At 60.4% G+C, this 27,073-nt stretch overlaps 1 protein-coding gene across 9 annotated transcripts; it reads right to left on the bottom strand.

Annotated features, from left to right (window-relative positions):
• IMPDH1 (inosine monophosphate dehydrogenase 1) lies at positions 1 to 26,200 on the bottom strand. 9 transcript variants are annotated; one of them, XM_039333378.1, is made up of 16 exons: positions 25,910 to 26,200; positions 15,331 to 15,429; positions 11,704 to 11,752; positions 11,247 to 11,348; positions 10,946 to 11,020; positions 10,500 to 10,706; positions 10,116 to 10,203; positions 9,753 to 9,952; positions 9,033 to 9,123; positions 7,429 to 7,533; positions 6,700 to 6,957; positions 6,161 to 6,305; positions 5,673 to 5,816; positions 4,854 to 4,937; positions 1,563 to 1,579; positions 1 to 701 (listed from the first exon to the last, which is right to left on the bottom strand). In XM_039333378.1, exons 1-16 carry the CDS (start codon positions 26,092 to 26,094, stop codon positions 652 to 654), a joined length of 1,899 nt encoding a protein of 632 aa, XP_039189312.1. In that variant the 5' UTR covers positions 26,095 to 26,200; the 3' UTR covers positions 1 to 651. The 9 variants fall into 9 exon arrangements, with proteins under 9 accessions (XP_039189312.1, XP_039189313.1, XP_039189315.1 ...); XM_039333379.1 differs by having other exon boundaries at positions 7,429 to 7,524; positions 25,910 to 26,198; XM_039333381.1 differs by having other exon boundaries at positions 6,700 to 6,843; positions 25,910 to 26,197.
• Between the last annotated feature and the right edge of the window lie 873 nt (positions 26,201 to 27,073).

Raw genomic sequence — 27,073 nt, 5'->3', positions numbered from 1 at the left:
TAATGATGTTCTGCTGCTTTTATTTATGGATAATACAGGACGCAGCGTAGGGCCCTGGCATGCGGAAAATTACAGCGTTGGGAATCCAGGGTGTGTGTGTGTGTGGAAGCTGGGCCCCTCCCCTTCATAGCCAAGATCCTCTTCCCCAGAGAAGCACGGAAGCTGCAATGGGGGCTGGAGAGCCAGCACAGGAAGGCCTGGGGCTGGGGGTGGAGAAGGGCTTGGACAGAGGTGCCCCCACCCTTTTCAGCTGCTGTCCTGGATTTGGTCCCTTGCAGCTCCTTCCACCTGAGCCCACCCCCTCACCCCCCCCCAGGCCCGGGGGAGGGCCGCAAATCCTTCCCGGCTGCCTGGCCGAGGCCCAGGAGGCCAGGTCCAGCTGCACCTGCCGGGCGAGAGGCTGTGCCCAGGAGGGGAGGGCTGAGAGACCACCCAAGGCCCCCCGCCTGCAAGCTGGAGAACCCAAGAGGGGCCTTCACCCCACCCCTCGATTCTGCCCACCGCCGGGCGAGAGGAGCTGTGATCTGCCGAGGCGCCGCCTGCAGGCAGTCCGAAGCACAAGGCGTTGGCCGCAGCCAAACCGGGGGCGAGAGGAGAGGTGGGCCTGCCGGTGGGCTTCAGCAGTGGCCACTGGCAGGGGGGCCGGAGCGGTCACTGGCCGCTGCTCTGGAAGTTGTCCTCAGTACAGCCGCTTCTCGTAACTGCAGGGGGGCAGAGGGGAAAGGAGGATCAGTCCCTCTGTCCGGCAGCTGGGGGGGGGAGACCTTTTCTCCTGAAATCAGTCTCCCAAGGGGGGGCAGCAGGAAGTGGAACTGGCCCCCCGAGGAAAGCCCCAGGGTGCCAAGCAAGCCCCCTTGCTAGCTCTCCTCTAAAGGGGCCTGCAGAGACCCCCAACCCTCACCAGGTAACATGGGGAGGGAGATAGCAAATCAGGCGGGGGGAGCATAAAAGGGTCGGGGGGGGGGACAGCAGAGGTAGCTCGCAGGGGCAGCAGGAGAAGGCAGGAAAAAGGGCTGCTGTGGGTTTTGGGCCCTCAGCTGACAAGAGAAAAACCAGAAGCCATGAGCCCTCCCCAAAGGATTGGGAGCCCCTCGGATCCCCCAGGGATTTCAACCCCCCCCCATGGCCCACAAGGGGCACCAGGCATCAAAAGGAGCAGAGCAGGGCTTAGCCCCTGCCAAGGGAGCCCACCCTGGCCAGGCAAGTTCGGGGTTGGGGGGGCATCAGGCCTGGGCAAGAGAACAGCAACGTAGCTCCTTCCACTCCCCTCCCCCCCCCAGACACAGCCTCCCTGGCACCCCTGAAACCACCAGCCCCCACCGAAGAGGGCATCCCCCTGGCTCCCCCCTCCCCCCGCAGGAGGTGCTCATGGCAGAGACCAGGGTTGTGGGAAGGGCGGGCACCCCGTCCACGTGGGGGGTGGCACTGGCCCAGAGCAACTGGCCGAGCGAGGGGGGAGGGGCTGTGCAAGGCACCCAATCCACCATCCTGGGGTGATGGGCAAGAGGGCGCCACTGACCCCCATCCAGCACACCCAGGGTGGCTCGGAGTCAGTTACTTACATGGCAGAAACGTAAAGCTACAGGAAGGCAGTGGGTGGGGGGTGGGGGGCAGGGAGGGAGAGAGAGAAAAAGGGACAAGGTCAACGTGTTCCCCTCATTCGAGACCCCCACCCCCACCGCCTCACCGTCACCACACCAGCCCCGGAGCTGCTTGCTAGCTGCTGGTCCTACCACGCACAGGGCCCACGGGAGCCGCAGCGCTGCCCAACTAGCAGAAACCCCTCAGACCGGCCTGCAGCCCCCTCCCTTCTTTCCCCTGCCAGGGCAAGACCTCTTGGGACACCCCCAACTCTTCCTGCACCTCTCCACCAGGGACCAAAAGCCAGCCCAGAGCAAGAGAAAGCCTGTGCCAGGCCCCCTTTGTTCCTGGGGTGCCTTGAGGGGGGGCGAGGTCCCTGCAGGGCTCCCACATGCATCTGGAGGGGCTCCAAAGCCCCCTCCCCACCTGGGAGGACAGCCTCAGAGCTGCTCACCTCCAGTTGGCACCCAAAACAGTGTCAGCAACAGGCTAATGGGGGGTCTGGGCTAAGACAGCCAGCTTTGAGTCTCTCTTTTTCTCAAAGCTCCTCCCCTTTTACCCATCTGCCATGTCCCCCAACAAGGAATAGGACAAGAGAAACCGTCCCCCCATTTCCTGCTCCTTCACACACGAGGAGCCCCCAAGACAGGGCGGCCTCACAGCACAGCTGTTTTGGCCTTCCTGAGCCCGAAAGATGTGGGGACTGGGGAGGGGGGTGTCAGCCAAGCAGAAGCAAGCTCGAGCACCAGGTGGGGTAATCAAACTGCTCCCCCAAAGGATGCAAAAGTTTTGGGGTTCTCCAGCCTTCTTCCTACAGAAAGCAGAAAAAGGGGTAGCAGAAAGGCTGTCCATCAGGCCACGGGAAACGCTGCTGGTTGGGGGGACACCCCCAAAAGCCTCCTTCTACGAATAGCAACAGCTCTCCCCCCCCACAGAACAGTTCTGCTTGCTGAGGGAAGCCGGACCAGAGCCAGCAAAACCCTCCCTGCCAACCCCAACTTCTCTGCCCCCCAGGGCCCCCCCAGCCCAGTCACTGGCTGTGGCTGTCTGGGTGGCTACTAGCAATTCCACCTCCAAATGCCCCCCCCCCAAAAGCTTGAGCCTGGGGGCCCCACCAAGGTCACAGGAAGCACGTAGACCTTCTGCAAGATGAGCTCCCCCCACTTCCCCCCCCAGGCAGAAAAGAAGCTTCAGGGCAGAAGCTCCTTGTCGGACCTGATGGGCTTCGGGGTCCACGTGCTTTACGGTATGGGATACGTAGTGCCCATAAGGAGAAAAGGCCACAGGACAAAGTTCCCTAGATTTTTACTCCGCCGCTAGGGAGAAAAACTTCACCTAAGTTCTCCAGGAAAGCAAAGTAAGGACACAACACACAATACAGCAACTAGCAATAGTGACGGCCCTTGGACTTATATCCCGCTTCACAGTGCGGTTCACAGAGGCCCTCTCTAAGCGGTTCCCAGAGTCAGCCTCTTGCCCCCCCCCCAACCATCTGGGTCCTCATTTTGCCGACCTCGGAAGGACGGAAGGCTGGGTCAGCCTTGCGCCGGTCAGGATCGAACCTCTGGCAGTGGGAAGGCAGAGTCAGCCTGCAGTGCTGCACTTTAACCACTGAGTCACCACGGCTCAAAACTGCCCCCCCCCTTTGATACCCTGTGCCGGTGTTTAACTTCTTCAGTTTTAGTCTAATCCCACATCAATCCCTGCACCTTTCCGAGCACAGCTCTCCCTCTCTCCCTCTGCTGGGGGTGAGGGGAGCCCTCCCTCAGTGGGCCTTCCCCCCCACAAGCTCTGCAGGTGTTCCCCCTCGGGGCTCTGGAGCCCCAGAAGGCACTGCCCAAAGGGCCACTGAAGAGCCCCTGCTCAGCCCGATGGCTCTTCCCGAAAGGGGCGGGCAAGGGGAGAAGGGACTGTTTCCTGGAATGAACTCCTCGGACACTGGGGAAGACTGGAGAACCCAAAGAGCGGGCACAAAGACAGGGGAAGTGCCCCAAATAAGGCCCAGCAGGGCGGGCTTCTTCTTGCTTGTACCAGGCGTGCAATTGCCCCGGTACCTGCCCTTCAACAGCCCTTCCATCTTTTGAAAGAGACCCTCCCGCTGGATCTTTTCTCAGCCAGGCCCAAGGCGGGAGGGGGCATCTCTCTTTCCTCAGGCCAAGCGCCCCCCCAAGCGTTGCTGCTCAAGCAGACCCACAATCCCTCTGCAGCCGGACGGCCTGTGTTCCACACAACAATCCCAAAGCAGCAGACGCCCACAGAGGCTGCCTGCCCCTCAGCTCACCCCTCCCCTGGCTAAGAGCAGCGGGGCAGGCAATGGGGAGGGTGCCCCCTTGCAGGCTCCCCTTAGGACAAATGCCAAGTGACCCGGAAAGGCAGCAACTCTGGGCACTGGGTGAGGCAACGTGGCAATGGGCACCATTGCTTTTAGCACCTCCCGTTGCACACCCATTCACCCCTGGCCTTCAGAGTGGAGGATGAGGAGGGTGCACAATGCACCCCACACAGTGTGGGAAATCTAGTGCAGGCGCGAAGAGGCACCAACCGGCAAGAGGTGTTCTGGGCGCAACACTTTGCGGGGAGACAGGACAGCCTTGGGGGCTACTGGGGGGAAGGGAGAAGGAGGGAAAGATGGGGGAAGCAGAAGGGCAGGACAGGGCGACCCATTGCACAGGATGCTCCACGCGCCCAGAGGGAGGGAGGGAGGGAGGCGGGCTTGGAAGATTGGCACACTTGTCCACAAATCCTGTGGGGGGAGGCAAGGAGCCCCAGCCCTGAAGGCCGCATCCACAACCAGCAGGACATTTGGGGTTCCTGTTGAGACAAGCTGCCCCCTTGCCGAATGGCTCTGCCAATCTGCCAAGCCACAATGCATTTATTCAGGTGCAGCACAACACACGTTGGTTCTGCACACCGCACACCTCCTTGCGACTCTTGGCTCCGGCCCTGCCTCAAAAGCGGCCGCCTTGTTTGCTTGACGGAGTCCCCCACGCCCCCCAGCCCCAGCCCTGGAGCCACAAGGAGGTCTGGAGCTGGAGCAGGCAGCCTCCCCCCCTTTGCTGCACTTGTCCTCCAGCAGCTGATGGGGGGGGCTCCGCAGGTCCAAGAGCAGAGGAGGGGGGAGGGCATCACCCAGCAGGAGGCCCACCCTTGTGTTCCCTCCCTCCCCTGGACCTGCTTGGTTTGGGCATGGGGGGTGAAGGGGCAGCGGGTGGATGGAAGCTGGGGGGGAGGGGGCTTCAGGGCAGCAGCTGCAAACAAGCAGAGAGACTTACGAGTGGAGGCCATGGACTCCCCCCTCAATTTGGGCCGACATCGTCCTCTTCTCAAACTTTAGTTCCCCCGAATACATCATGGAGCTGGCAAGAGGAAAAGGAGGGGAGGGTTAGGGGGGGTCTTTCTTCTCCCCTAAGCCCCCCAGGAGCACCGGGCCTAGTGCAGATGGTGCCAGGGGGGATACCCGAGGGGTCTGAGGGAGGCTGCAGCTGGCTCAACCTTTCTAGGTACCTGGGGGAGGGAGAGAGAGAGGGAGAGAGAAATGGGGAGGGGAAACCCGGTCTAAGAGGGAACCCCAGCTAAGGACCCGAACCCAGGCCTTTGGGGGGGGACTAAGCTTTGACATCATAGGAGGGGGCAGCCGAGGGGGTGGGGAGTTCAGACTTCAGGGTGAGGAAGAGCTGGCCAAATGAAGGCAGGAAGGGGGGGCTAAGAGAGGGAGGGGCTGTCTGTGGAGGAAGAGGCGAGATCTCCCCACGGGAACCCCGGCTGGGCGGCTCCTCCAGAGGCCTTCTTGGCACAACCTTCCCAGGCTGAGGCCCTTTTGCGGAGAGGGGGAGCCCTCAGAGCCACCCAGGGCTTGAGGGACACCGTTCGGAGTCTCCTCGCATTTCCACTGGGGACGATGCTGTGCCCCCCCCACCATGCCCTCCCCCAGGGCCTCCTATTCTGGGAAGCCCCCTCTGACTCCCTGGGTGCCCTGCGGCCCCTCACCCCTTCCTCCCTCCCTCCTGCTGCCCAAAGCGGCCCTCTCAGCCCCGGGGGCCCCAGAGGGGAGCCCCCCCCATAGACTGGCCCAGCAACGCTCATGGACTCACCGCAGAACGGAGAGGCTCCTGGCGCCGATGTCCTGGCAGCCGTGCTGGATGCCAGCAATCAAGTATGGCACAAACTTGTGGATGGAGCCCTTGTCCTGGATGGAGCCGGACACGCCCTGCGCCACCTTCACCTTGTCCCCCTCGCTGCAAGGAAGGCCAGGGAGACGCTGGAGGGCAGCCCCTCTAGCCCCCCCCCCAGCTCAGAAGCAGGGGGGGCTGGGCCACCCATCCTGCGGCAGAACGACCGTGACCTCGCTCGCTCTCGGCCAGCCAGGGCTGCCCCCAGCCTGAGTTGGGGCCAATAGGGCCTGGCAGAAGAGCTGCCCGGCCTGACCAAGGCCTCCCCCACTTTGCAGGGGCTCTTTGCGGCAGCCCCTCCATCCCTCCCTCTCCCGCTGGATGCCCTGGGGCCCATCCCTGCTGCCTGCCCACGGGGGAGGGGGGCTTTCCCACCCCATCCCTCTCTTTCTCCCCCTCACCCCCCTCACCTGAAGTAGCGTTTCTGGCTGCTGCGGTTCTTCTCCATGGCGTCCAGGGAGCCCATTCCCCGGTACTTCTTCAGCCGCACCCCGTCGGAGAAGAAATACTCCCCGGGGGCTTCCGTGGTGGCCGCCAGCAAGGAGCCCATCATGACTGGGGGGAGAAGAGAGGGCCAGGTAGGGCGGGAGGCCATACCAGGGGGGGGCAATCACCCCTCAAGCAGACCAGCCACCCCTGGTCAGTCAGCCTCAAGAGAGCCCCCCCCCAACAGCACTGAGGAGGATTGGGGGGTTGGGGGGGGGCTTCGTGGCCTAAAGTGGGGCAATTAATTGGCAGCTCAAGGACTGTTTTGAACAAACTTGAGTTTGTTCAAAACAGTCACGCATTCTCGTGGCACGTATGTATGCAATACCTATTTGCAGAAGATGAGAAAACATGCATGTGCATGTAAGCGTTACGGTAGCGGTTCATTTGCCACTGACCTCCCTGTCACGGACCAAAAGGGCTCGGGTCTTTCTACCCCCCCCTCTAAGGCAACCCCCCTCACCTGTGGAGGCCCCCAGCGAGAGCGCCTTGACCACGTGGCCCACTGTCTGGATCCCGCCATCTGCGATCACAGGTACCCCAAACCGGCGGGCATACTCTGCCACTTTGTACACCGCGGTGCCCTGAGGCCGTCCGCACGCCATCACTGAGGGAGGGAGAGTCATAGGCAGGAAGGGCCCAGCGAGGGTCCGGCCCGGCCCTCGGCCGCCCCGGCAGCTCCGGAGAGCCAGGGGCTGCAGCCAGGCACGCGCAGGCGGCTCTGATCAGAGACCCAGAGAGGAGAAAAGGATGATTGCATTGCGGCCTCCGGGCACGGGAGCACCAGCCTCCGCAGCTCCTGGGACTCTGCAGCGGGTGCCCAGTGCCAGGGGCCAGAGTGGCCGGGGGACGCTCGCCTTCTGAGCGGTTCACTCTGCCTCCCCCAACCCCGCTGACCAGCAGCCCCGGTAAAGGGTGTAAAGGCCAAGGAAGGGGCTCTCTGCCCTTTGCTGGGGGGGGGCAGAGGATCTGGGACAGCCTCCCTCATTCGGTTGGCTGGGCAAAAGCCAGCTCCTCCCCTCTCCCGTTATCATCAGGGCTGCTGGGGAGATTGGGGGCTATTTTGTGGCTGCACAAAAGGCTGAGCCCAGAGGGGCCCCCTCCAGGATCCCGGGGAGCACACAAGGAATTCAGAGGCCGCAGTTTCCGAGGCAGGGGGTGCCCACACTTGGGGGTCCCAGCCCAGGCTCACCTTCCTGCGTGATGCAGATGGAGCCGCAGCCCATGCCCACGCGCAAGGCGTCCACGCCAGCATCGATGAGGTTCTTGGCCTGGGCGGCTGTCACCACTGCACGTCCCGTAGGGCAGAAAGCAGAAGGCCCGTAAGACCCCCGAGCAGCAAAAGACCCTCCAGGGCCCTCAGTCCACACCAAGGCACTCTTCTGGCACGAAGGACGGATTGCCATCCACCCCGCACCTCCCCACTCCACTCTGCAGCCTGCCTATCTCTGGCAAAATAAAGCCAGAAAATGTAAATTCAGGAATTTCTGCAAAGTCACCGAGTCTAAAGCGCCAAGAAGCCAGGAGGAGCGAGTTCCAGAAACAGCTACACACAAAAGCAATTCTCCTTATACTGAAATCAAAGCTTCTGTCTCTGCACTCCTTCTTGCACTGAGGACACACTTCTCGGGGTCCTATCCAACCCACCTGCATGGCTGGCGGTCCATCCGTCCGTTTTTTTAGTCACAGACAGAAAAAAACCTGACTGTGAGAATTTCCATGGGGTATTTTCTAAACAAACTGCAGTTCTGGGACGAAACTTTAATTCTACCAGTGTCTTCTGAATATATTTGCTTATAAGCCAATCAGGGGATAAACTGACCTGTGAAGTTTTAACCAAAATACCACGAATAATGTCAATATACCATTTTTCATGGTATTTTGATTAAAAATCTGAGGGTTTGGGTTATATAGACATCCTCAACTTACAACATTTTAAAGTTACGACACTGAAAAATGACCCTTTTCCAGTTACGACTGCAGCAGCCGTCCCCACAGCCACATGATCCAGATTCAGAGGCCTGGCATCTGGCTCATGCTTATGACGGTCACAGGGTGGCACAATTCCCTTTTGCGACCTTCTGGCGAGCAAAATCAATGGGGAAAGCAGATTCACTTAACAGCTGTGTCACTAATTTAACAACTATTGTGATCCACTTAACAACTGTAACAACAAAACACTCCCATGTGTCCTTCGGGTAAGCCAGACCCAATTTGGGGGGTGCATTTTGGTACCTAAAATTCTCGGCTTACCTGCAAGTACGGACGGTCGTATTTTTTAAGATGTCCCTTGTAATCCTGCACCTAACTGCAGGTGCCAGAAATGTGGGATGTGCAGAGCAATGGCCCCCTCCCCCCAACCAGTCACTAGGTCCCATTTGCCCCCTGGTAACCTGCTGATGAGCCGAGGTGGCGCAGCAGTTAGAGTGCAGTACTGCAGGCCACTTTAGCTGACTATGTTCAGCAGGTCAGCGGTTCAAATCTCAAGGTTGACTTAGCCTTCCATCCTTCCGGGGTAGGTAAAATGAGGACCCAGATTGTTGGGGGCAACGTAAATATATATATACATTGCTTACTGGTGTACACCGCTTAGAGAGTGCTTGCACTTAAAGCGGTATATAAGTCTCATAAATAAATAAATAAATAACCTGGCCAGGTCAGTCAGCTGGAAAAGCGTGGGTGTGTGCTGCAACTGGACCCTGCAGGGCCCCCCCAGCTGGGGAAGCAGCCTTGAAGCAAAGGAGGTGGGGGCCAAAGGAGGACCCCCAAAGCCAGTGCACCCCCCCAGGTGCTCACCATTGCCCCCGACCACCTGCAGCTCCGGACATTTGTGCTTGATATAGTGGACCATGTTGATCTGGTAGACGGAGTTTCCCTGAGAGGAGTCCTGGGGGGGGGGAAGAAAAGAAAGGAAGGGACCATCAGGCACCCAAATAGCCCCACAGGTGCCCCATGGCGCACAAGGTGAGCAGCGCCCTCTGACCACACCGACCCACAAATGACACTAAGGGGCAGAAGGCACCAGACCCCCGGGCGCCATGCCAAGGGGGCAGCGAGCAACGCCAAGCGTAGCCTTGAGAAACAGACCAGGATCCCAGCTGCACAGCTCAGCCAGCCTCAAATGCTGGGAGGGGGCAGGGGGGGGCTCGTACTTCCTCCTCTACCGGAGCAGCAGAAAGGAAGCATGGAGCCCGGGGGGGCATTCCGTGGGTGGGGGATGGGCTCGTCTCCACTCCCGGGGCTCCTGATGGCCCTGGGGAGACCGTTCAGCTGGGGGGGGAGGGGGCTTAGCGGTGGGACACAAGGCCTTCCAGGGGCTGCTTTTTGGGAGGGGGGGAGGTCAGTGGGCAGACTCTGCTCCCAGCCATGCCAGCCTTGTCTCTAAACGGCCCTTCGCTTCCCTGTTTGGGGGCAGAGTTTAGGGTGCCTGAGAAGGGGCAAAGGGGGGGCACCCTCCGAATCGCCTGGGGAGACCCCCCGGCCATTCCCCCCCCCCCGAGTCCGCTCCGCACCTACCAGCACCACCAGGTCCACACCGGCCTGCACCAGCAGGTCCAGCCGGTACTTGTCGTCCTCCCGGGTGCCGATGGCTGCCCCACACAGCAGCTGCTTGCGGGGGTCCTTGGAGGCCAGGGGGTAGTCCCGATTCTTCTTCAGGTCCGTGCGGGCGATGATGGCCACCAGCTCATCCACCTCGTTCACGATGGGCAGCTTGCCTGAAGGGCAGGGAGGCCGGCCAGTCGCTCCGTCGGGCTACGGCTCCTTCGGGCTACGGCCTCCCCTCCCTCCCCCCCTCCCTCCCTGCCCAGGGCACTGGGAGACCCCCCACCTCCCCCCATCTGAGGGCAGGAGCCCCAGAAGCCTCCCAGCCCCTCCCACCTTTCTTGCTGCGCTGCAGGATCTCGTTGGCCTCTTTCAAGGTGACGCCTGCGGGGGCCACCACCAGGTCGCTGCGTGGAGTCATGACCTGGGGGAGGGAATGGATGAACGGGTTCAGCCAGCCCACTCAGCCCCTGGAGTGGCCAGATGCCAGCTGCTGCTTTAGCCAAGGGGTGAACCAGCCCCCCCCCCAACTGGTTTGCCTTTCAGGGATGGGGGAGGATGATAGGAACAGCAACGGGGCTCCAAAACAGGGCTCAGCAGGGGCCCCAATCCAGCCAGGCCAGGGCCCCAAAGGAGGGGCTGGTTCTTGCTGGGGACCCCACCCCGCAAGAGGGCTCCTGATCCCCCGGAAGGAGGAGGGGAAGTGGGTCGCTGCATCACCTCACTGAGAGGGATGTTGTAGTCCTTCTCGGAGAGGAAGTCGATGTCCCTGGAGGTCACGATCCCCACCAGCTGGCTCTCCATCTTGCCCGTCTCCGTGATGGGGATGCCCGAGAAGCCGTGCCGGATCTTGGCCTCCAAGACGTCCCCCACGGTGTGGCTGGGACTCAGGACCACTGGGTCCGTGATGAAGCCTTGCTCAAACTTCTGTGGCCGAGGAAGGGAGGAGAGGCCTTTTCTGCAGAGCCCCCCCTCCCCACTCGCTCTCTCTGCCTTCTTACCCAGGGGAGCCTGGCGGGCAAGTCTAGGGGGGGGGCTCCCACTGCTGAGCCAGTCCCAGAGCATCCAGACGGCCCCTCCCGCCGGCGTCTCTGGGCCGGCTCCACACCCTGCCCAGCGCTCACGCGCACGACTCACAACTCCAAGGACCAGCAGCCACCACTCACTTTCACTTTGCGGACCTCGTTGGCCTGGAACTCCGGGGTGCAGTTGTGGTGGATGATCCCGATGCCCCCCATCAGCTGCAGCGGGAGAGATGGGGAGCCCTGAAGTCCCAGGGCCGGGGGGGGGGGCTGCTCAGCCCAGGCGGCAACCGTGGCTTCTGTCCTCTGGCCCCAGAGCAGAAGTGCCCCTGCTTTGGCCTTCCCTGGGGAAAGTGGGTCTGGGAGCAGCTCATCCCCGGGCATCCTCAGACCCACAGCGGGTGCCCCACCGACCCCAGAGGGTTCAGCCCTGGAAGAGGCTCACCGCCATGGCAATGGCCATGTCCGACTCTGTGACGGTGTCCATAGGGGAGGAGATAAGTGGGGTCTTCAAGGTGATTTTCCGGGTCAGAGCGGAGGTCAGGTCCTGCAAGGGAGGAGGGTGAGGGTTAGCTTGGTCTTCTGCCCGCCAGGTGTCCCTCCCCCGTCCTCTCCCAGGCCAAGCTGGAAGGCGCCCCCCCCCCTTCAGTCTTGCAGAGAAGCTAAGGCTGATGCTGCGGCAGGAGGACCTGAAACTGGGGGAGGGGGCCACCTGGGCCTTTCACTGGCAACGGGATAAAGGTGAGCGATCTGCCTCTCGGACACAGATGGCCGAGCAAAGCCACAGGAGCCAAGTTGGAGCTCTCAGCGCAAGGGAGCTGAACAGGACGGCTGTGCCCCCCCCCCCGTGATGGGTTCCCCAGAGGCCCATGGGAAGCCTCGGCTGCCCCTGCTACACTCACCACTTCATCTGCCGTGAAGTCGATGAAGCCAGGAAGGATCAGGAAGTCACTGCAGAGAGAGGCAGAGACATCACCCCATGCCCGATGCAACGGGAAGCAGGAGGCGGACCAGTCCTGGCCTGGCACCACATGCAGCCCACAGCTGATGCGGCTGCCCATCTGGTAAAGTGCAACTCTGGGCAGCTCCACAGCTAAGAAACCCAGCACCGGACCCCTCCTCTCCCATCCATCAATCCGGGGCATGCCATGCCCCAACCCCTCCCCGCTTAAAGCCACTAACTGACACCGCTGCGAGGAGCCTCCAGCTGCCAAGCCCTGGAGCCAGCCAGAGCAACGTGGAAGGCCGCCAGGAGGGCTGGGACAGCCACACCACCTCCGTCGCCAGCCCTCCAAAAGTCAGCACACCCTGACATAACCTGGCCAGAATCCAGCCAGAAACCGGTGGGCAGCAGAGGAGGAGGAGGCTGTAAGGCTGTTGGTCAGCCAAAGTACCTTTTCAGATCAAAGAGACATCACCAACCTTGTCCAGAGAGTTTTGTGTGTGTGTGTGTGTGTGTGTGTGTATGTGTGTGTGTGTTCAGTTGCCCTCCTCTGTAGCACAAATAAGAAAGAACAGGCAGCGGCAGTGCAATTTACAAGACTGGAAAGAGTTGGGGGCCTGTTTAAGCTCATCCCCCACGATCCAGCCTGTGCTTTGAACCAGCCCGTTGCCTTGAGCTAGGCTATGATTTCTCCATTTCTGCTTCCCGTGGTGTTTAACAAGCACAAAAGTTTTCTGTTCACTGGGTAGAGTTCAAGGCAGTGCCAACTCTGAACTGTGAACTGGGGATACCCCGAAAGGGCTTTGAACCTTTATCTAACTTTTCAATTTTAATACAACAGAGTTTATACATGAGAGGATGCCAGCAAGGCAAAACAAACTGTAAATCCTCAAAGAGATCAAAATTGCCGAGGTTTCCATCAGGAAACAAAGTGGATCCAAGCCAGTCTTTCAAACCCCCAAAGGAAGCTTTCCCAAAGGCCCCCCACCCCATTCCAAGACCCCTGCATCATCGCCCCTTCTCCCTTTGACCGCATGCTAAGCTTTAAGGCAGAAAAGGACCCCACCTTCTCCCTGGGCAGCCCGTGCACTCGGTGATGGGCACACGACCCTGGTGCAGGGACCAAGGGGCTGCTCCTCTATCCCTGCACAGACCCCCACTCTGAACAGCCTGGCTCAACCCTGCCCACAGGCCCCCACCCCTAATTTCTAGAGAGCCTTTGCAACAGCAGCTGACCTGTGGGGACACCTCCTCTCCTTGAAACGTGAACCAAAAGCATTTAAGTGACACATTCCACGAGGCCCGGCAGGTGCCCAAACGAAATGCAAATGAATGTCAATTTAATTTGGGACAGAGCCTAACAAACATCAGGCCCTCCTTCCCACAAGCCCAGGACTCAGGATGACTATGGGCCCCCCCAGGCTGGTGTGAGTGGGTGATCAAAAGTTCACCAGCCACCCCCCCTGCCCTCAAACAGGAGGCTCTGGGCATGCCACCTGCCAGCTTTGAAAACCAGTGTTTCGTTTAAAACATCGGTGCCCAGCCTGTCCCCTAAAGCAATCTTGACAAGTTTAAGACTTGTGGACTTCAGCTCCCAGAATTCCTCAGCCGAATTCTGGGAGCTGAAGTCCAGAAGTCTTAAACTAAAGGATTCTGGGCAAGGCTCGGCAGTCAAACATTAACAGAACCCACCATTGCAAAGAAGCAACCAGACTGGGGCTGTTTAAACCTGCCATTAAGGAGGGCCTTTATCGGCATGGGAAATATCGCAACATTTTCCCTAAAGAGATTTAGGATATTTAACAAGGAAACGTAAGTAAAACTGGGCCTGCAGACTAGGAAGGGGGCATGCAGCCCCAGCCCCCGCCAGGTTCAGGAACGCAAGAGAGACCCCCTGCCCCTAACTCCGAGGAAGGGGGCACCCCACTTCTCTGGCCCCTGGCCCCAACGGCTGTTGCGGTTCAGAAGGAGCTAATTTCAACCGTTGGTTTTCTCTGTCGGAAACGAGAAATGAAACAAATGTCCACTTGATTATAAACCTTGCTAGGCCGAGAAGAAGCAGAGCACTGAAAGTGAAACCGGAGGTGGGGGGAGGAGCGAGTCCACCTTTGCAGTACAGACCGACCCCCACAGCTGGAGGGGGGAGGCCAAGCAGGGAAACAGGTGTGGAAGGAGCTGCACACATTCAGTGAAATCAGCACAAGTTAGAAAAGTCTGGTTGTTGACAGAGCCACGTGGGACTCCTTTGCTCGCCCCCCCCCATGCATCTCACACGTGGAGAACTCCTCCCTTCGTTCCTTCCCTTTTTCCGAAACCAGGACCAAGAACGGAAGGCCTCCCCCCTCCGACAAAGTCTGCACAATGATCTGCAAAGCTGACAGGATGCTCAGCCCGCCCCCCCCCCCGGTCCTGCCTCACTTCTCCCTGCTTTGCTATTTTTGTGGGGGACCCCGCAGCAGCCCCCCTGCATGGGGACAGGCAGTGCTGGGCTCTTGCTGGGCCAAAGGAGGCACCGTCTGCTTCTACCCCTGTTGGCTGCTGAGTCCCTGCAGTGCCTCTTAGTAGGAAGGCAAGCCAGGCTGAGACCTGCCCAACCCTGGGTTCAGGGCCCTGATCTGGGGCCCAGGCCCCCCTGGGCATCAAGAGGCTGCCAAGGTGGTTGAGAAGCCCCTCCCCATCCTGGGGTTTCCCACCCTCAAAGCACTGACCTTTTAAGGCATGAAAGCCCCCAGCCAAGGGGCAGGAGGCTAAGGCCTATCCCCACCACAGGCAGCCCCAGGTGTGCAGTGGGGCCAGGCCCAGTTGCACCAGCACACATTTGGACCCGGACGTAAGCAGCACCATGGGGGCACGTAGCTGCCCCTCCGAGTAAACACGCCCGGAGCCTTAAGACTTCCATGATGATGGGGAGAAAAGCCTGGCCCAAAGACCCTCTTGGTGGCACTGCAACCCCCTGCAGAAGAGCATCTTCTCAGGGGCAGGAGGGCCGAGCCCCTGCCCTGCTGCCAACCAGGCTCCAGGCACCCCTGCCTCCACCCAGGGCCGGAGCAAAGGGATGCTGCTAAGGTGGGGGGCTCGGCTCCCTCAGCCAGCCCGTCCTGACCACATTTTGCAGGCCAGGTCTGGCTCGCAACGTTTCTGCCCAGGGCACTCTTCTCGGTCAAAGGGGTCGGCAGAGACCCCTCTAACCTGCTGCGTGGACGCGGTTCGGCCCAGACACGGCCTCCCGCAATGGCTTAGCTGGAGGTCGGGGGTGGGGGGTGGCGGAGGCACCATTAGCTGAGCAAAGGGGGGCAGCTTCTGCCCACGGCAGCAAAGGGGTCCCTCTCCCCTCCGGCAGCCGCCGCCTTCCAGCCACCACGGATAGGAGAGGCGGGCGGCCCTTCCGCGCGCTGCCTCCGCGTCGCCAGCAGCCCCTCGCCTGGACTCGCGCAAGCCCGCAGCGCCCGGCCGGCCCCCGAGCGTCGGGCCGGGCGCGGACCTTCCCAGGCCGGGCAGAGGTGCGCCCCGCTCCGCAGAGCCACGTGCGCCGCCGCCTCCCCCCACACCCCGCGCCCCCGGAGCCCTCCCACCGGGCGCCGCTTACTTGTAGGTGAGCCCGTCCGCCACGGCGAAGAGCTGCTGCGCCGTCAGCCCATCCTCGGGGACGTAGCCGGTGCCGCCGCTGATCAGGTAATCGGCCATGCTGCGCAGGGAAGGAGGGGCTGTCAGCCTGCGCCCGCCCGGACCCTTCGACCCCGCCCTGCCCGGGATCCCCACCCGCCCGGCCCGGCCGCAGCTGGGCGGCTCCCGGCGCTCCGCTCCAGGGATGCGCTGCTGCCCCCGGGGCCGCCCGAGCAGGGCGGCTCCTCCCCCGCCGCCCCCGGAGGAGGCCCCGCCGCGGGCTCGCTCGGGGGCCCCGCTCCGCCCGCCCGCCCGGATCACCCACCCGCCCTGTCTGGGCTGCGGTCCCGCGCGGCGCCCCCCGGAAGACGCGCCGTGCGAAGGCTGCCCGCTGGCCCGCGCGCCCCGCCGCCTCCCGCGCGCATCGCCCGGCTCAGTTCCTGGCTGCACGTCAGCGTCCCGGCGTCCCTTGCAGCGGCCGCCCCCGCCCCGCCCTACCTGAGCCCGGGCGGGCGGGGGGAGACCGGCGCGCGCCCGCCGGCCCAGCCCGCCGTGAGGCAGCGGCCGCCGGGCCCGGGGCTGGAGAAGTCACGTGCTGTGGGCAGCGGCGGGAGGCAGGTCGGTTCGCGCGAGGCTGGCCTGCGCTCCCTTCGGCCGGGAAGCGGGGCTCGTGACCGGGGCTCGCGTGACCTGGCTCCGGCGGCCTTCCTGCCCGCAACCGGGGCCTCCTTCAGCGAACTCCGAATCGGCTGGGCAAAGGCAGCCCCTCCCCTTGCCTGGGGCGGCCCCTCCCTGGGCCAGCCTGGCCTCCCTCGACCCTGGCTGCCCTCCCCCCGCGCCCCTCCCCGCCCGGGCTGCCCTGCAGACGCCTCCTCTGGGACTCCCCTGGCTGGACGGGCCGGTCCCGGGGTCGGGGTCTGCCCGCGGAGGGACTTGTCTGAGGGTCAGGAGGAGAGGCGGCCCTGGGGCTCCTCGTGCTGACCCTCCCCCAGGGGCCTTTCCCCCCCACCCCCAGGCTGGCTGCGGTGGCCCCGTCCTTCCCTGGCCCCGAAAGGGGCGGGGGGGGGACAAGCTCTTCTTCCAGGCCAAATTCACTTTTTTCTGTGATTTTGATTTGTCTTTATCAGATTGTTCTGGCTGTTTCTTTATTTTTCTGAGCGGCCCCTTTGAGTGAAGCCAAAAGAGAACCCAGGAACCCCCTCCTCATTCTGCCATCCAGTGGGAAGGCCTAGTGGCTACGCTTTGCCCGAGCAGCCCAGCCCAGCCTCAGTCCGACTGACGGATGGCCTGGTCAAAGGGATCAGGAGAGGGGGAAGGGTCTCGCACCCCCCATAGCCCCCCCCCGTGTGTCTCTGGCATTTGGTCTGAACCAGCTCCACCTTGGGGTTCGTGCCGCAGAGTCCAGCTGACCTTTCCCCCCCTGCATCTGCACCCCCTTCCTGATGGGCAGTGGCCACCACGAGCTCATCCGGATCTCCTGACCAGGGCATGATAGCCAGGCTCAATTAAATGCCTGCCTTCTTCCCAGACCCATGATTCCAATTTGCCCCCAGCCGAGGCTCCCCCCCCCCGGAAGGAGAATACAAAGGCTGGCACTGAGGTACCAGGAACACATGCGGGGGGGGCTGAGGGGGTCCATCTGCCAAGAAAAGGGGGGAGGAGAGAAACCTTGCTTCCCCAAAGGGCAACATCTTGGATCTCAAGGCCAAGGCCGAGCACAGAGCAGCGCTGAGAGTGGCTGGACTGAGGCGGGGTGCCACTTTCGGAGGGAGGGGGCAGAACAGGGCATGCACTCTCCAGGGTGCAGGCCTAGCTGGCAGCAGAAAACAGCAAGGCCTTTTCCACATCCTGGGCTAGGTTGACCATTGCTGCCCTGTTGAATCCTGGGAACTGTAGTTCCAGGCAGAGCTACAGTTGCTTGAAAGAACAGGTGCCTTTCTAGCACCCATAACGTTTCCCATCCTGCTCCTGTGTGATAGAATAGAAGCCCACGCCAAGCCTCGGCCGGCTGGGCAAACCTCCCAGCTGAGGAACATCAGCCCTGCCCTGCTCTGCCCTGCCCTGCACTGCCCTGCCTGTAGCTGGGCTTCCACCTGAACGGGGCGAGAAGATGTTTTCAATTCAGAACAGCGTTTGAAGAGCCATCGGAGGTCTTCTAGTCCAACCCCCTGCTCAAGCAAGAGACCCTACACCAATCTGGACAAGTGGCTGTCCAGTCTCTTCTTAAAAACCTCCATTGAGGAAGCCCCCACAACTTCTGAGGGCAAGCCCCTCCACTGCCTGATTGTCCTCACTGTCAGGAAATTCCTCCCCAATTCCAGGTTGCCTCTCTCCTTGATGAGTTTGCATCCGTTGCTTCTTGTCCTGCCCTCAGGGGTTTTGGAGAAGAGGGTGACCCCCCCCCTCTTCTCTGGGGCAGCCCCTCAAATACTGGAACGCTGCTATCATGTCCCCCCTCGTCCTTTTTTTCTAGACTAGCCAAACTCAAATGTTTTTGTCTCCAGGCCTTTGATCATCCCAGTTGCTCTTCTCTACTTTTCCCAAAGTTTCAACATCTGTTTCGTAGTGTGGTGACCAAAACTGGATGCAGCGTTCCAGGCGTGGCCTTACTAAGGCTTTATAAAGCGGTGCTAGAACTTCACCTGATCTTGACTCTGTGCCTCTGTTTATACGACGAACAAGGACTGTATTAGGTGGCTGGAGGTGTGAGGCCCGCATGGCTGCTCCAGGGCCAAGGTTCCTGCCTTGAGCCACTGCCCCCTCGGCCCCCGTTGGGCTGGAGAGGATGCAGGTCAGTGTGGCAAGAGGGCTGGCTCACCCCACAGACCTGAACCTCCGAGCTGGCAGGTGACTTGGCTGTATTCTGAGAGGCTCTTTAGAGTGCCTTAAAGTCCTCAGCAAGAAAAGGCAAGGCACTCTGATTATGCTCAGAGACCCCTGTTCCTCTGCTGGCCTGGAGCCTAGTCCTGCCACTGACAGCAATTTGGAGTTCCAAGAATTGGCAAGTGGGGATTTGTGCATCCCCCTCCCCCTCAACACACACACACACACACACACACACACACACACACACAGAGCAATTTGGAGTTCCAAGAATTGGCAAGTGGGGATTTGTGCATCCCCCTCAACACACACACACACACACACACACACACACACACACACACACACACACACACAGAGTTGCTGAACACAGGGCAGGGGATCCAAGGCAGCTCCGGTGCCCACAAGCCCTGAGGAGCTGCTGTGCCCAGGCAAAGCCTGGCCCGCTGCCCACCGTAGCTGCTCCCCCCTCCTTAGAGCCCCAGGCTGGCACAACAGGCAGCTCCGCAGAGGCTAATCCCGGCCTGGTGGGCTCCAAGCTGGCTGGCAATGCTGGAGCAAGAGAGCCTGGAAGCCCCTAGAACTCTCCATCCTCTCCATCCACACTGAGGCCAAGTTGGTGGCCTCTTGAGGACAGGCCCAAAAGACCCTCGAGCAGGTGCCCCTATGGTTAAGACTGGGGAGAGGGATGGAAGTTGGCACTCCCTCTTCTGGGAGGGCATCCCCTTGCCCAGAGGGGACAGCCAGAACCATGGGATATGGCCTCCCGGAAGCCCAAAGGACCGGGGGGGGGGCTCACTGCGTTTCTTCAACGGGGGGGGGGGTGAGGAACAGCTTCAGGACTGTTCAAAACATGCCCCACCCAGAAGGAATCTCTGGATCATCACTTTTGTTCCGCAAGGCTGGAATTTGCCCTGGTGTCCTCCCTTCGTTGTGCGTTGGGGCTGCTGCTTCATCTTGTGATTTGGCATCCTGGAAAAACCGAAAATTGGACTGAAAAATCCCAGTCAGACTGAGCAGCAGCTGACGAGGGGGGAGGGCTGGGGGGGGGGGCTTTAACTCCCCTTTGGTGAAGTTTCCCCTTCCTTGCATGGCAAACAATTAAGTGCGTCCCTTAATTGGGCCTTAAATGTGTCTCTGACGGGTGGTGAAGATTTAATCAACCCCTGACAGTCCTTCATGGTAAGAGGGGACCCCGATTCCTTCCTGCCCTTGATAGGTGGGTACTGTGTGTGTGTGTGTGTGTGTGTGTGTGTATACATGTATGTATCTGTGCAGCAGATGAACGCTTCTGTGGCCGGAAAGAGGCAATCAGGCTGCTCCTGATTTGGGGCTCCCCTGCCCCCGGGATCTCCAAGCCTGGCAACTTTAAGACTTGTGGACTTCAACTCCCAGAATTCCCCAGCCTTTCCTCTGCCATACATCCATCAGCTCAGGACGATTAGCAGGGCTCTGGACGTCTGCTGCCCCCTACTGGCCGAACTGAAAATCTCAGTCCAGCTCTCCCAGTAACAACTCTGAGCAGATGCAAACTGGAGGAGAAGAATCCATCTGGGGGGCAGGGTATGTATGTGTGTGTGTGGGGGGGTCTCAGCTGGCCATGTTTGGTCAAACGGATCACAGATCCTGACCCCATGTTCAGTGCAAGTCTGCACTCAGGATGACCTTTGAAAGAGGACTCCCTCCCCCCTCAGCAGCTTGCCTAGTGTGTGTGGAGGGGGCTCAGGCATTCCCCCCTCCCTTGGAAGAGGGCTTTAAAACCCCCCCTGTCTTCAGAAAAAAAACTCAGAGTGTCTCCCTCTGGACCAGAGGTCTCCTTAAACACCAACCGTTGGAGCACCTGAGGTTGAACAGTCTTTTCTTCCACACTGTTTTTCATTGCGATGGAGGGAGGGGCTGAAGCTGCGGCTGCCCCCCAGCCCTGCCTTGGGTCCAGCCCCGGGCATCGATTGAGAGGCTGCTGAAAACTGGCACCAAAGCACCCCTACAGGGCTTTCCTCACCCCCCCCCCACTTTCCAAAGGCAGGGGGTCTCGGTGGTCTCCAGCCCCTCTCCTCCTCCTTCCTGAACCTTTCCCACTAGAGCAGGGGTAGGCAACCTTGGCTCTTTTATGACTCGTGGACTTCAACTCCCAGAATTCCTGAGCCAGCATAGCTGGCTCAGGAATTCTGGGAGTTGAAGTCCACGAGTCATAAAAGAGCCAAGGTTGCCTACCCCTGCACTAGAGCTTTGGCTGGATTTACTTCTCAGGACCAGGAGGCGCTAACTGGAAGCCTGCAGGTGGCAGCAGTTCCTGTCTCCAGACACACACACACACAGACACACACACACACACACACACACACACACACACACATACAGGGACACAGAGAGAAAACCTGTTGCCTTCAACAACTTGCCTAGGTAATTACACCTCCAGGGACCCCCCAGAACCAGCAAAATAGCCTCGGGGGCCCCAGCAACCAGGGCTGCTGCTGCTGTTTGTGTAGCTCCACTGCAGGGAAGGGAGGCAGGTGGCTGGGTAGCCCTGCAGCGTGATGGAGCGCCAAGGCCACCCTTCTCTTGCGGGGGGGGGGACACTGAGTTCAGAGAGGTTGCCAAAGTGGAGGGGGGCAGCCTGGGCGGAGAGATGGGAGGGGGCACTCCTAGCCCCTCCCGGTCCAGGTGTGGGGCCAGGCCAACTCAGCCCCAGAGCTGCCTGCAAAAGGGCTGCTTCAGTTTGGAAGCCAAGCAGATGGTCAGTGGGAGGACGGGGTGGTGGGAGAGGTAACTGGGCACGCTTCTGTCTCCGTCCCTGACTGGCCAGAGTGGCATCGGGCAGCTTAGGAAAAGAAAGAAATAAAGTTCATAGTATGTTTAAGTGTGTGTCATGTATGTGTTTCACTTTGAGAGCGGACAACTAAATTTCATTTTTGATGTGTGCCATTGTGCCCACAGTATAAAAATGACAATAAAGGTTATCTTATCTTTTCTCTCCGGGCACCTGGCAAAGCCCAGCCAGGGAAAAATGGGTTGTGGAGAGAAGGCACTCTTGTAAAATTCTCCAAGTTTGCTTCATTTCAGCCAACCCTGCCCCCCCACAGAGGCAGGAAGGGGAGGCCCCCAGGAGAAAGCCACGTGGGTCCAGCCGAGGGCCCAGAAGCCCCCGGTGCCTCCTTCCTGTGGGGAGACGCCGGCCCTCCTGTCCAAGTGACCAGATACAAGCAGGACGGCTCCACACCGGTTCCTGGCACCAGTGGGACCCCCAACTGCCTCCCCAGGGTAGCTGCGCACCCTTCAGCAGGCATAAGCGTGAGGGACGGCACACACACACACACACACACACCCCACTGAGCTGCCGATTTCTGCCCTGCGCTTCCCTGTGGCTGAGCCGGTCCCTTCAGGGCTTTAGGGATTAGCGGCCGCACGTCACTCTCTGTCCTGAGGCAGAAATAGCCCCGGGGGAAGCCGCTTTGCAGCTCAGGGCCGGGGAGGCTGCCCGAGGGCAGGGCAGGCCGTGGTGTGTGCAAGTTCCAGTGGGCATGGCTGCCAGGACGAGGACCGCCAGAGCAGGGATCTGCAGAAGATCAGCCGGGCACTTGGGGGGGGAATCCTCAGGGGTCAGGTCATGGCATCTGGAGGACAGCACAACCACCCTTGTCCACAAATTGTCGTACTTTTGCACATCTGCTTCTGGGTCTGGCTAGACCAAGGGTAGGCAACCTGGGCTCTTTTATGACTGATGGACTTCAACTCCCAGAATTCCTGAGCCAGCCATGCTGAGGGGAAAGGGAGAGGTTTCCAAGCTAAGCCAGGCTGGCTCAGGAATTCTGGGAGCTGTGGTCCACGCGTCACGAAGCAGCCAAGATTGCCTACCCCTGGGCTAGACCACCCAATGTTGGCAGAGTGAATAGCACAGATCGACAGCGCCCGATGCCCCCTGGGATCCTGAACCAGGGCTGGGGTGGATCGAAGAATTATACCGTGATGCCCCTCTGCTGGTTGTGATCCACTTCTTTGGGGGCCCTGCCATGGACAGAGATCACCAGATCTCCTCAAGACCGGATTGATCCCGCGGAAGGGCTTGCAAGAGCCGCCAGACTACCTGTCCTGTTCCTCCCCACCCTCCTATGGTGACCCAGCCCGGGCAACCCCTTGCAAAGAACCAGGGGAAGCTGCACCTTCCCTTGCCAGCAGGCCAGGTCAGGCTGTGACTTCTGGCTGCTGATGTGCTGTTATTTTGGCTGGGAGCAGAGATGGAGACAGGAGGAGAGGCCTGGCCCTTCTCAGAACACCCCCGTCCCTTTCCACCAGGGAGATGGGCTGACTTCTAGGGTGGCCTGGGCCAGGGCAGGGGACAGCAGCTCTGCCCACTGAGGTAGGGCCCAAAACATGGCTCTCCCCTTCTTCAGTGTCTGAACGTGCTGCTTGTCTGACTCTGTGTTAGGTGAGCCGTTGTTGTCCCCCCCCCAGCCTCTGCATGGATGTGAGCGCTCCCACTCCAGGGGTTTCAAAGGTCTGGCCTGGGCATCGCTGCCCTCTGGCTGGCCTCACCAGCTGGGCCCAGCCTTCTGTGCAGCAGGACTCTCCTTTTGCTAGCTCCCTGACAGGCTTGGCTGCATTGGGGCAGGGTCTCTGCACACCACCCCCCTCCCGGCTCTCCAGTCAGCTGGGCTTCTCGGGGTCAAGGGGCCGGCAGCTGCACCCCCTCCTCCATAGTTGAGTGCAGTGGCCCAAAGGATCTCCCCTCCCCAGGTCAGCCAGGCAGGCCACAGCCTCTGGGCCTTGAACGGATGTGACTTGAGGATGGAGATCTTTGGCGAAAAGCAGCACCAAAGGCCTGCCCCTCCCCTTGCAGAGCAGACACATTCACACATACAGGCAAAGCACAGGAGGGCTACAACCGCCATCCGGAAGGGCTGAAGGGCATATGCTGCACCTGGTGCACTGGCAGCTGGCACTGCTGGGGTGGCTCAGAGCTCCCCCCCCATACTTCTAAAGGTCAGAGGAACTCAACTTGTTTTTAACTAGTTACCAAACTTGCCTTTTTTTATTGCAGCCAATTCTAGAGGGAAGCTCCCCTCTCTCACACACAGACACACACGTCTTTTTGGCACGAGTTGAAAATGCGGGAATTCCAAGATAGCAAGTAAATCTTTTTTTAAAAAATGGGTCATCAAACCAATTCTGTGAAACCAAAATGTCTGACATTTAAGGAATGCTGCCTGTCTATTTAGAACTGGGGTCCTCAAACTTGGCAACTTTTAAGACTGGTGGACTTCAGTTCCCAGAATTCCCCAGCCAGCATTGGCTGGGGAATTCTGGGAATTGAAGTCCACCGGTCATAAAGTTGCCAAGTTTGGAGAGCCCTCTCTCAGGATTAGATCCCAAGGTCCCCTACCTTCTCTTAAGCCAGTGTTTCTCAACCCTGACAATTTTAAGGCATGTGGACTTCAACTCCCAGAATTCCACAGCCAGCATTGCTGGCTGTGGAATTCTGGGAGTTGAAGTCCACATGCCTTAAAATTGTCAAGGTTGAGAAACACTGCCTTAAGCTGATTTTTAAGGGGAGGAAAGATTCAGATGTTATTCAACATCTGTTTAATAATGGCAATTGTGCTGTTTTCTGTGGGGTTCACCCCCAATTCACTCTCCACGGGGCTGCAGAAAAAAACACACACAAACACACACACACCATTGTGTGTCCAATGGTCTCCTGCAGGCCTGCTGACCCACTGCCCAGGGCTACAGCCCACCCCTCCAGTGGACTCTTGGCAGCTCACAAACACAACAATACACCTGGTGTTTATGCTGAGGGGTTTGTTTACTCAGCTCTCTCTCTCTGTGTCCAGCCTGAAAGGACACGTTAGCCCAACTCTGGCACAAACAACCCCAGCGAAGGTTTACCGATGGCCAGGAGTTTGATCCTGCCCCATCCGATCGGTTCAAGGCAGGTCACGCTCGTTTCCCAAACAGAAGGGGGGGGGAAGGCCAGGGTGTTGTTTGGGTGCCAGTGGGCCCTGGACCTCCCCACCCACTCGACCTCCCGAACGGAGGGGGCTCCCAAGGGTGGTGCCCTGAAGGGAAGACCCTGCGTGTGGAGGGCCCACCATTGGCAGACGCAGAGTTTCAAGCACACTCGCGCCTGCCATGGCTGGGTTCTCACAACATAGGTCATCCCACAGCCAGCTCACGAAACACCCTGGCTCGTTCAGACAACCTGCGGAGCCAAGCAAAACCTATTCCAACAAAAACTGCCAGTCCTTTTTCTGCCTGGACTTGCATCTTGTCTGAACCGGCTCCCATGGTTGATCCTTCCTCCCACCCCTGGTTTTTGCAACCCGACCCTTCAGACAGCCCAGCCATCATGCAGGTTCAGGAGAGGAGGTCGCAGATGCCTTTGGTCCCTGTGATTCCTCTGACTCTGTTCATGGTTCCCCACCCTGGCCAGGTGCTTCCCTCCAAGGATCCCAGGCACAGCCCAGGTGTGAGCGAGCACCGGCCCTCTCGTCTCCCCCTGGAGCTCCAGGCTGAAAGGAGAACCAAGGGCCTTGCTTCTTCCCTCTTCATCCTGGCCTTTCACACACACACACACATCCCAGGTATGGGGGGGGCTGCACCGCCCCTTCCTGACTAGTCTGCACGATTTCTGGGCCACCCCTAGTGGGTGAGGCTGGCAGCCCCGTATCAGGATCTGCTGTGCCACAGCCACCAGTCCCTGGCAGGGAGCTGGGTGAGGAACTGCCAGGGGTTCTTTAGGAGAGCAAAATCCGCACTCAACACTCAATGGGTGCCTTCTCTCTTGCTTGAAGCTCCTGAAGTGCAGAGAGAGACACCCAGAGAGCAGACAGCCTCTCCTGAATCCATTTATGTATCCTTGACCTCAACGTGGTGATTTTGCTGTGGGGTGTTGTGTACCCACGGTCACTGTGGCTTACGAAGCCTGGGTGGTATGTTAGCATCCCAGAAACCCAGTTCTCTCAGTAAATCATGGCTAAAACACAGCATCCCACACTGTTTGACAGGATGGTCAAACCGGGTTACTGCCCGATTGTAGCCCGGCTATGCTCGGCATTAGTGCTGAACCTTTGGGGGGGGGGGAGGAATTCTGACCTACTTCACAACAGGAGCTGCAAAATACAGTACAAGACAAGCCACACTAGGAGCAGTGAAGGGGGGAGTGTCCTTTGCTCCCCACCTAACAAGGGATTCCCTCAGAAAAGGCGGGGGGAGGGGGGAGCAGCCACTCACTCCTGGTGTCACAGCAACTGGTATTCAGAGATAGACTACTCCCCAAGATGGAGGATCCATTCATTCAAAGAAAATATGATGAAGATTATAATATGCTTTCTAAATCCAGAATGTCGATTTAAAGGCAGAATTCAATCTCAGGTCAAGCTCGAATATTTTAAGGAAGTAAGAAAATGATCCCAGATCCCAAATCCTCAGCACAGGGGATGCCCAACAGATCTGCTCCGGCAGAGACCGTCCATTCCTCTCGTCGGAAGGCGATGGTACCAGGCCGGCCAGGGCGAACCAGCCGGTTCAAGCCTGAAGCCTACCCTGCAGGGCTGGGAGGATATTTTGCCCTCCTCGGTTGGAAGCGGCGGCGGCGGGCGGGCTGGTCGGAGCCAGCGGTGCAGAACCCCCGCGAGACCCGTCGCGCACCCACTGCCCCGCGACCCTCGCTCCGGGAGCCGCGTACCTGGAAGGGGCCCCGCGGGCCCGTCCCGTCCGCCCGTCCACCCGCCCGCGCTCACCTCTCGGGTTCCAGGCCGGCCTGGCAGAGCCGGGCGTTGTACCGCTGCGCCGCGGTCCGGTGTCCGGTGTGGAGAGGCGCACAGCCGGCGGAGTCGAGCCGCGGCGTCCTGGGGCTGGCCGGTTCTTGCATGGGGCCCACGATCAGGCTGTAGTCGTAGGGAGCCATCGCCGCCTGCCCGTCCATGGCCACCTCGACGGCTCCCGGCAGCCCGGGCGGCGGCGGCGGCGGCAGATGCGCTCCGGCAGGCGTGGCGCTGGGCGGGAGCTTTCCGGGAGCGGCCGGCAGGCTTTCCACGCCCGCGTCCATCCCGCCCCGCCCCGCCCCGCGGTCCACCTCCCGGACCGGGAATGGAGGGCGGAGGGCTGCCAGGCTAAGTTCGGCCCGCCCGGACCCGCCCAGCCCCGCCCTCGAGGCCCGGACGGGGCTAACCCTCTGGGCATGGACAAAGTGCGAATTCTCTGAGCTCGGGCGCTCGTTTCCCCCAGAGGCTGTTCCTGGCCTGGAAACCCCGAGGGGCCCCGAGTCACCTAGCCGATTCTGAAGCAGGGATAAATGCTGCGGTGGCCCCCAGGCTTGCGGCGTTATCTCGCGGGTGCTTCGTGCTTTTCGTGTCGCCCGGAGTCCCCAGACTGCGGCGCTCTAAAAGCCGGATCGACGCCCGAGCAAATCTCGCCCCCCCCCGCAGATGCCAAGCGGCCTCCTCGCCCCCGCTCGCCCTTTCGCTTTCTCTTGCCACGTGTCGCGGCAGGGCCCCAAGGTCGCCCGCCGCCTCTCCCGCCCTGCCCCGCCGCTCCTCCCGGGCGGGCAGCGGGAGGCGGGCAGAGTCGCCCCGAAGCTTTTGCGATCCTCGCCCTCGGAGGCCTGCCCGGGGAAGGGGCGGGGGGGGTGCTGCACCGTTTGCTCGCTTCCTTCGCTTGTGCTCCATAACGAATTGTCCTCCCCAGCAAAGCGCCCGCAGGTTGCTTGAAATAACGTTGCCCCCCCCTCCGCCGGTGCACACCCTGCGTAACCCCGGAGTTTAACTCCCATCTCGGAAGACGGGAGGGAAAAGGTTGTAAAAGGTCTTCGGATATAAACCCCCCCCCCGGGAGAGAAAGCGGAGTCCGGGACGCGAAGCTCTCAGAAAAGCAGCGGCCGCTCTCGCTGCTAGGCAGGGCGATGG

The sequence above is a fragment of the Crotalus tigris genome, unplaced genomic scaffold (genome assembly GCF_016545835.1).
Source record: "Crotalus tigris isolate CLP2741 ecotype Arizona unplaced genomic scaffold, ASM1654583v1 scf7180000024475.591531, whole genome shotgun sequence".
Classification (NCBI taxonomy): domain Eukaryota; kingdom Metazoa; phylum Chordata; class Lepidosauria; order Squamata; family Viperidae; genus Crotalus; species Crotalus tigris.
Note: the sequence above shows the minus strand (reverse complement) of the source record. Positions and strands in the feature narration are given on the sequence as shown.